This window comes from Aulostomus chinensis, chromosome 21 (genome assembly GCF_037954235.1).
Source record: "Aulostomus chinensis isolate RoL2024-O1b breed Wild chromosome 21, RoL_Achi_v1.0, whole genome shotgun sequence".
NCBI lineage: Eukaryota > Metazoa > Chordata > Actinopteri > Syngnathiformes > Aulostomidae > Aulostomus > Aulostomus chinensis.
The window spans coordinates 19,226,611-19,236,356 of record NC_141340.1 but is presented as its reverse complement, the minus strand read 5'-3'; the positions used below and the strand labels follow the sequence as shown (position 1 = coordinate 19,236,356).

Below are 9,746 nucleotides of genomic sequence, written 5' to 3'. Positions count from 1 at the left end.
AACTTTGGCATTTCACAGGTGCATGAACAAGGACGTGTCGCTCTTTTACAACCTTTACAGTAAAACACCTTATCAATTCTGAGCCCTCCCTCCTCACAAAACACCCCAATATTTGTGTGTGCAGCTGATTGATTTGAACCCTGTGTTTTGAGCATTCATGAAAAAAAATATAAAATGCTGCAGGGAAAAATTGATGACTTCTGTTGGGGTTCAACCACAATGTTCATGCAGGGGGAACAAAACAATTTACCACCACTTTCATGTAGAGAGCTCGGCCCTGAGCGGTGCTGTTCATAGGCAAATGCGACATATTTCCTTCTCACACAAGTTAGCGCGTTCGCCAGTAGAAACAGGAAGTGTAAATAACGACATCACAAGTGATTGGATGAAATCGCTTGGCGTGCAGAATTCGCGGGGATTGCCTGAATTTGCATTAAATGTTGGGCTTGTTGTGAGCCACAAGTATACCATCATTTCCTGCAACTTTGAGATGATGGATGCAAACTCTAATGCTGGATATTTCATCAGGTCTTTTCTCACAATCACATATAGCATCAGAGAATGGGATTCACCAGTATTGCTACTGGTGAATGTGGTGCCTTGCGAGTTTTATTGCTGGACCTACTGGTTGAGATATAAAAATTGTTAGTTATAAAAGTTATAAAGTTTTAACCTGATCAAATTTGTAGATATTGGTAAGTGTGGAAAACCTCAGCCGATGTTGTGGGAGTCAGTAACAGTCGGTACAATGATGAAGGGGAAGCTGCACCCTTTCACGTCAATGCCAAACAGCCAGCAGGACACTGTAGGGAATCGAACCCCATCCCAGTAAACCAGGAGCACCATGACCAGTGTCTGTTTTTGCTTTTTGACACGACATGGAAGGGAAAGCAAAACCTGCAGTAGCAACAGCACATGAGTGGTAGTGTGTTCTATTATGAAGGAGGTGGAAGAAATCAACGAGGGTCATCTTAGAATTGGCCTTGTATGTTTGGGTTTTTTGAAAGCTGCATGTTTGATTGAAATGCTGTTGGACTGCAGGAAACGAAACCTCAACAATACAAAAAAATGAGGAAATAAAATGTATTCATCCAATCATCAACAATTTTTATTTATATATATATATATAAAAATTGTTAATAATTAGATGAATACATTTTATTTATATTATATTATATATATATACATATACATATATAAATAAAAATATAAATTGAATAAAAATATAAATTGTTAATAATTAGATGAATATATTTTATTTATATTATATTATATTTATATTATATAAATATATATACATATACATACTAAAATTATTTTTTTACTTTTTCTTCCAAATTAGTCATACATAATATTTTACAGTTTTAATACAGTGACATCACATTACTTGACTATGCAGAAATAAGAGTGACATGGGCCAGAAATGTTTACATCATCAAGGCGCATGTACAACAAAAGAAGTGAGGAAAAAGAGAGGTACATACGTGCTGCGGCGGTGGAGCTGGCTCCTTTGGCGGCGTCTGTTGAATCAAACTGGAACGGCGTTGCTGAGAACATTCACCCAAGTGTTATACTTCAATACATCTTTAAGGCACCAAGAAAATATTTTCGTAAACTATTTTTTTTTTGAATTCTTGTTAACTTGAGTCAAATGTTTCCAAACTTATTTTTTGTTGGCTGAGTTGCCATCTATAGGTGACTGATTCAACATGACTCCATTCCTGCATCGACAGAAACAGACGGCTGCTACCTGCATGAGATAATAGTGTTTGTGTGTGTGTGTTTGTGGCATGTGCTGCCTTGACGTAAGGAGAGCGCAGCGTCATCTGTGGTACAGCTTCAGTCTGAGGACACAAACACACAAAGACCGTGTATGACAAAAGCATTTATGAAGGCATTAAAAATTGAGAGCACGATAAGAAGGCATCAAGTCAACATTAATAACTGACTGTAAAATGAAGGTTCGACTCACCAACCACATATTTTTAACCCCCGTTAACCGAAAATATGCCAAATATGATCCCAGTCTGTTTCTAAATAAGACTTTTTTTTCAAACAGTACAAAAGAAGAACCTTTGATCTCTTTGCTGAATTTCTTTCCAAATGCAACACATTGACCACCACATTTACAGGTACTTACTCTCATTCTTGAACTACATGAAGTGTGAATACTTGAGTCAAGTATTAGATGCAGGAGTATTTCTGCTCCTGAGTCTCTTCACACTTCACATGAAAACATGTTTGGGAACATCGGTTCTTACCTATAACAATGATTTCGGTGACCCTGTCCATCCTCTTCCGTCTCTTTCGTCCCTACACAAAAACAAGCATGTAAGAAGTTCCATCTGATATCTGCTGAATTTTTACCAGCTTGGTAACGCCATGGAAATGTGTGTGTGGGTGCGATGGAAGGGAGCAGGTTGAACGTACGTAGTTGACACCGCAGGACCACTCAGGGTGCTGCTGGGTGTGGCGCTCTTTCTCCTCTTTGGCCTTTTTATAATACTTGGCCTGCTCCTCCTTTGTCAGTGCTTTCCACTGTTGGAACACGACAAAACACACACACACACACACACAGTAACAGAATGAACACACACATGCCAACTACCAAAGAGTGCTAAAGCTTGTGGAAGAGTACAAGCACACTTACTCTCTGTCCCAGGACCTTGTTGACTGCAGCGTTGTTCCTGCTCTTGAGTTCTGCCTTCATCTTCTCTCTCTGTTCCATGAGGAACAACATGAAGGCATTTTTGGGTTTTTTAACATAGGGCAGGTCCAGCTGCTTCTTAGCCTTCCTCTTTCTATAGAAATACAGAATCAAGCTGTTCATTTGAGAATTAAATATTTGTTTTTCTTCAAACAAATGTCATCAAGGCAGAATACAAGACAACACTGCTAAACTGGTTCTTGTTTCCTGAGTATTACTGAAGTACTTTTTGTCAAATCTGAGTCTGAACTTACTTGGTTTTAGGAGCGCTGGCAGCTTTGGTCTGAGGACACAAACACACAAAGATGCTACATGAGCAAAACATAAAAGACGCTATCACAATAAACATGGAACATGAGAAAAAGCGTAAAAAGAACATCAATAATTATGGTGTGTGTGTGTGTGTGTGTGTGAGTGTGTCTGTGTCTGTGTGTGTGTCTTACCAGATGTGAAGAATCTGCCTGGTTGCCTTCACCCAGGGAGTTGTTGGGCCACTGATAGGGCAGGAACTGTGGGAGAGGGGGAGGGGGAATTTAGCCCGGCTACACACACACAAACAATGCACCATGTTATAATTTCAATTCATCTTCCGTCACAGTCAACACACTTACCTGAACTTGGCCGCTGAGGGGATGTGGCAGCATAACATATGGATACATTGGTGGTCCATACATGAAGGGTGGAGCCATCACTGGACCGGGGAACTGGTAGTTTTGGTAAAGTAGGTTGTTGCCATAGTAACAACCAGAACCACCATTGGTTTGATTCCCATCGACTGGACCTTCTGCTGGCTGAGGGTTGGTGTCAACACCCACTGGAGCAGGTTCGGGAGGTCCAGGGGGGGATGCAGGTGGAGGATCCGGGGCATACCCAATGATGTACCTGAGAGTGGATTCGATGTCCTCCCACTCAAGTCCACCAAATAATCCTGCTGAGTCAGCACTGCTGTTGTCCATGTTGGTACGATCAAAGATGTTTGAGGGTTCCTGTCAAACGCATTCACAGGAAGATGGTTTGATTAATGGGAAACATCATAATATAACTCTAAACTATAAGAAAATATTAACTATTTCACTTTTCTACATTTAAAGGACATCTTTGTGTTTGAGCTTTAAAAAAACCAAATTACTGAAGGAACTGCAACCATAAGATTCAAATCACAACAAGGCTTCTTCTGTAACAGCAATTAAAAACTATTCCAACCACAACGTGTGTGTGTGTGTGTATATATATATATATATATACACACATATATATATACACATATATATATATATATATATTAATGTACACGTATATACTAGGAGGGCAACGAAATAGTCAACAAACAAAACAATTCTAAATAAGAGACAGGGCTCACGAAACAAAATAAAGATTAAAGAAAATCAAAAATCAGAAATGCAAAAATCAGATATTCTTTATTTTCTTCCTCAATATGCAGACATACAAGTTCTTGCTGTGTCAGTACAAAATTTAATGCTTCCTTTGTTGTTGTAAACACTGACGACAACTACCTTCTTAAACGAAAAGGAAAACTAATATTCAATAACACTCAGGGCTGCAGCCTCGTCTAGATCTGGAATGTCTGACCTCAGTGAGCTGGAATATTTAGCCTTCAACAGGTGCTTCTTATCCTTCTATCATGCTAGCAGCGCTCGCCGCAGTCTACGGTGTTGTGGACCCCCATTGTTTGCACACGGCTTTTGTTTAATCCACCATCGTCTCTCCGTTGCCTTGTCTTTAACATGGGAAGCCAAAACAAGTCCACACAACCGGTTTGTTTGACGAAAGAGCGTCCGCTACTTGTTCGACCTCGTCTCCCTCCATTTTGTAAATAATGGTTTCGCTGTTTCTTCTTCTTCTTGTCATTTGTGTGTTCAGTAGGTGAGAGGGTCCAAATCATCAGGGGTGGTGGCGCGGCGCAGCTTCGCATTGTTGTTTTTTTAATGTTTTACACGGATTTTTATTTCGTTCGTCTTTGAATTTTATTTCTTCATTTATATATATATATATATATATATATATATATATATATATATTTATATATATATACACACACACACAGTGTCCACCCGTGTATGTAAGTCACAATTTAAATCATGTATGTAGGCTAATTTATGTACCATTCATATGGAAATGACGCCTATAATTGCTTGGAGTGTACAGTTAAACTACTCAGCACATGCTTTTAGGGCAAATTTCCATTCATTCACATCAGAAAAGATTGCAAATTAGTTGTCAAATTCACATTTTCGTACAATTGTCTTATTGTTTTCTGCTTTCTCCCATTCCTGCCGCTTTATATTTATAATTTATTACATCCCTTAACTGAGTTAGAACAAAAACATCATTAATTGATCAAATGTGATCCATTGTTATAAATTCAACTTCCCAACTTGTGGCTGACGACAATCGAATAGTAGTTCGTTGTAATTCACAAATACTTGAGTAAATACTTTTTACAGACTGAGACGCCTTTCTTCTAGCTAAATATTTATTTGAATTTACAGCATATCATTAAAGAAAAGTCCTACTGAGTGTTAATATTTGATTTCAGGACTTACCAACAGTGTTTGTCCTCCTAGCCGGGTGTCGGGATGTAGTTTCAGGAGGTTTCTCTCTGTTGGGACGCTCAGTGGGTAACCTGTGCTTCTCAGATGAACCGAGAGCCACGTGATTTAACGGTTGGAAGATTTTAGACATATATACATTTCGATCACCGACGTATCTTGACGTCATTTACTGTAATTAAAAAATGCGCGTAGCAACCGTGACGTCACACATTGGGTTACTTCCTCCCTTCTTGTTTCATTGATTGCTGGCTATCGTTAAACCTACAGACGCTTCACTGCCACCTACTGGACTGGAATGTGAACGAGTAAATTGGCGGGAAGAAAACAACAGAGAGTATTTGGCCTAAAAATCCACCGTTCATCGTCGTCTTCCGCTTATTCCTCACTAGTAAGGGTCGCGGGGGGGGGGGGGGGGCTGGAGCCTATCCCAGCATCTACGGGCGAGAGGCAGGGTTCACCCTGGAGAGGTCGCCAGTCCATCGCAGGGCCAACATACAGAGACGAAAAACCATTCACATTCACACCTACGGTCAATTTAGAGTATCAATCAGCCTCGTCCCCAAATTGATGTCTTTGGACTGTGGGAGGAAGCTGGAGTACCAGAGACAACCCACACAGGAACAGGGAGAACATGGAGACTCCACACAGAAAGATCCTGTGCTGGAGCTGGGACTCCAACCCGGAACCTTCTTGCTGTGAGGCCACAGTGCTGACCACTGCACCACCGTGCAGCCCGGCCTAAAAATCAATTTAAATAAATCGCTGATATTAGCACTGAAGGCATGCAACATCTAAGAAATAAATGGTATTCCTGTGAAGGATACACTCACATATTTGGGTGTTATCATTAATACAAACGTAAAACCCCGTAACACCTCAAATTTTGACCCAATAGTTGAATCTAGGAATGTTTTGCAGCTCCTTTTTGGTTCTAGACCTGAAATTTATGTGACAGCTCCAGGATGCGATATTTTTTGGGGAAACATTGATGTTACCAAAAAAATTGTTCAAACAAATTTATTATATAAATGAATCTGTTCCTTCTGCAAAAATTTATTGGAATTTTCTTTACAGAGATGCAGATTAGAAGTGTGGCTGATCGGGGATACATTTTGTTGAAAGTATCTTTCAAAACTACACGTAGAATGTATCCAGCTAAAAAAACATTAGAGAGATTTAAAATTGAAACTAATACCCTTGTCATTTCTGTGGCTGGTGTGAAGAATCCATCAAACATTTATTTTATCACTGCTTGTATCGTCGAATATTCAGGGCCAGCACGGAGAATTTTATTAAAAGGAAAACAGGACAGTCTTAACATCTGCAAGAAAAGGACATTTTTCTTTATTTTGAAGACAACCAAGTCAAAAAGGACTTCACTTGATTCCTACAACTTGTTTTAATTTTGGGTAAATTTCATTTTCATAAGAGGAAATGGTCCGACCGCAAACCACACTTGACAGTTTTTTTTAAAGGAACTTTATCAGCACAGCAATCAATGGACTTAGAAACCCAAAAGCCTCAAAAAGAACTTTATTTTGGAAAAGGTTTTTTTTATGTGTTTGATATTTTTCATCTCTCTTTTTTTTCTGATTATTTGTCTTAAGTTACGATCTCTTCGTTTTACGTTTCTACGTTGTTGGACCCCTGGCTAAACAGCTTTGTTTGGTATGTTTGCGTTCATTCGTTAAAAGAAAAAAGAAAACAACAGGAAGTAAGACTCGTTAGACCGCGCATGCACAATGCCGATTGATTGCTTCTCTAATTATGGGGGCAAATTTGCTGTCAGGGGGCGTTCATTTTCGACATGGGAAAGGCGAGAGGACATTTCTTTTCACACAACCTTTTTTTTTGTGGTCAGTCTTCTCATAATGAGCATGAGTGTTTGCTGTACAATGTGTGTTTCTATTTTTGACATGCTTGTGGAAGGAAGGACAGACTTTGATCCACCTTATTCATCAAACTTTACTGCTGCCAAAAAGGTATGTCTTTTAAAGCCGATTTTTACTTTAAACATCTTGTAATAAGATAGAATGCAATATACATGTACAAGTATCATCAAAATGAACTGCCAACATTTTAAATTAAGTCTCTATTATCAACAGCCAAGAATTACCACAAAAAAAAAAATCCAGTCTGTAATGAAAGGCCTCCATTGGTTCAGCTCAAAACTAGCGTTGCAGGCAGGTTTGGTGAACGGAACCTATTTTAAACCTAGAATGTTCCTTGTTCAAGAACCTACACCGCACCAGTTGGGTGGGAAAATGGCAAAAATACAGCTGAGTCTTTTACTTGTGTTCATCCACCTTCACGCGGTAATCTATAAGAAAACCTGTCCTGGACTAATGGAGATCATCAGACAAAAAAAACCCAAGATGGAGATGGACAATGTTGAGTTTATAAATAATCCAGAAAAAAATAAGTCACTGGAACGGGCTTCTAAGCCAGTGAAACACAATTTAATTAATAACAACCTCTGAATCTGCTCCAGATAGGCTGAAACGTGAATGTCGGGGAGAAAAATAGACAGGCAGAGAGAGAGAGAGAGAGAGAAAGAAACAGAGAGAAAAGGGCCAGGCTGCTCGCGGCCACACCAGAGACCAAAGGCATGCACAGATGGAGACTCTCACACTTGCTGGCAGTTTGGAGAGTCAGACTGCATCTCCATGCAGCTGTTGGCACTTTTGACAGCTTCCACTGTGTGTTCATGACCAGAGTCCAAAAAAGCCCCCAAGTCCCAGAACTTCAGCATTCACTGTTGTCAAGAGGGCACACTTATACCACAAAAAAAGACAGAAGAGAATACCCCCCCCCCAAAAAAGAAGAAAAAAAAGTCCTCCACACACTCATTAAATAAAGATTGTTGAACTCTGAGAAGCGCCGTTGCAGGTCCTCTCTGCACTCTAGAAAAAGAACATGGAGTGTTCTTCACCGGCTGACTTACTGACCCCATTGTCAACACATGCATGCAAAATAGAAGACATACTTGTTTAACAAGTCCACGCGTTTTACTTTGAAGTATGCCTCCATCTTTCAATTATGCATAATTTGAAATATTTGTGCGGAGTGAAATGTGAAGCTAATTCTGCTGGCCTTCTTGGGGAAGAAAAAAAAAGTTGCAAGCATTTTTGGCAAAAGTTGAATATCTTTTCTAAACACCAAAAACATGTAGTTCCTTGTATATAACCATGGGCTCTGCAGCCGTCCAGGCCCTGCCTGACACAAATGGCCGCTAGCTTCTTCTGCTGCATGCCAGCGGTCCTTTTCTGGCCCGGGTGACCTATTTTTTTGTCAAATGACCCAATACAACAGCCAGAGTTGTCACTGTGTTATAAGACAGATGCAATTCAAGAAGTTTCTCATTTTTTTTATTACTCTTATGAATGCATCCGAAACTGTTGTTAGTGTGAGCCCAAGCTGTTTCTTTTCCTGCTTGATCTGGAGGATGTCATGCCTTCTGCTCCATTTGAATCTGACTCCCTTTAGTTCCAGAGAGACTTCAGCGATGTAAAGCTCTCTGAATAAGAGCCAAACCTGCTTTATCTGACTCACCTCCCGGCTGCTATTTTGCCACATCCTCGTGATTTACCTGGTGGGAAATGTCACAAAGAAGGCTTTGGTAGACACCTTTACACCCCCCCCCCCCCCGCTTTCTCTAACCCTGCCTGTCTTCCTTCCTTCCTTCTTTTATCCACCTCCCCTTCCTTTCTTCCTTTCTGTTGCTGGATCTGGTTCTGAGTCCGGCTGCAGTGTTTTGAGACAGTTTGCTGGGATCTTGTGTGAGACATGAAAAGAAAGCGCAAAGCATTAATCTAACCGAGCTAAAATGAATGCATGCATCACTGCTTCCAAGTGTTTCCTCAGCTGGAAGGAGGCATGGTTGCTTAGGTGGTATTTTTCAGTGAACAATTGGAAGTTATGATGTGCCTTGGATTTATTTCAATGATTTGAAAACACTGAAGCTCCCATTTTTCACAAAGATGCTATTGACCAGTAGAGTAGAGGGCTTTTTAAGCTTCGGAGTTATCAGTCATTAAGGATGTTGGACAATGGAGTTGATATGTTGGCTACTGTGTTGTTACTGGGTAATTAACCTCTTGACACTCTGATTCCTGCCAGCTCTCAAAAATGGTAAATCAATACTTCACCCAGAAAAAAGAGTAACTTGACTTTCAAGTGCTCCAAAATACGTAAATTTATTATGCAAAGATTTCATTTGAAGTTAACGGAAACTAATTTTCTTCAGCTTATCCAGTTAATGGTCGGGGGGGGGGGGGCTGGAGTCTATCCCAGCAGCCTTCAGGTGAGAGGCAGGTTCACCCTGGGCAGGTCACCAGTCCATCACAGAGCCAACACATAGAGACAGACAACCATCCACACTCACAGTCACACCTACAGTCAATTTAGAGTATCAATCAGCCTCGTCCCCTCTTGATGTCTTTGGACTGTGGGAGGAAGCTGGAGTA

The 9,746-nt window shown here is 40.2% G+C and overlaps 1 protein-coding gene across 1 annotated transcript; it reads right to left on the bottom strand.

The window, feature by feature from the left end:
- Positions 1-1,420: 1,420 nt before the first annotated feature.
- Positions 1,421-5,368, bottom strand: LOC147241953 (transcription factor 7-like). The gene is made up of 8 exons (XM_086192065.1): positions 5,272-5,368; positions 3,319-3,693; positions 3,151-3,216; positions 2,962-2,990; positions 2,651-2,801; positions 2,431-2,538; positions 2,262-2,313; positions 1,421-1,844 (listed from the first exon to the last, which is right to left on the bottom strand). Exons 2-8 carry the CDS (start codon positions 3,661-3,663, stop codon positions 1,840-1,842), a joined length of 756 nt encoding a protein of 251 aa, XP_086048191.1. The 5' UTR covers positions 3,664-3,693; positions 5,272-5,368; the 3' UTR covers positions 1,421-1,839.
- Positions 5,369-9,746: the final 4,378 nt, after the last annotated feature.

What these genes read in the sequence shown, in the direction of transcription:
- LOC147241953 (XM_086192065.1), bottom strand. Translation starts at nt 3,663, where the DNA reads ATGGACAACAGCAGTGCTGACTCAGCAGGATTATTTGGTGGACTTGAG. An exon ending in AGGCAGATTCTTCACATCTG is followed by an intron (nt 2,991 to 3,150) that starts GTAAGACACACA and finishes TTGTGTCCTCAG; the next exon opens with ACCAAAGCTGCCAGCGCTCC. An exon ending in GGTCCTGCGGTGTCAACTAC is followed by an intron (nt 2,314 to 2,430) that starts GTACGTTCAACC and finishes GTTTTTGTGTAG; the next exon opens with GGACGAAAGAGACGGAAGAG.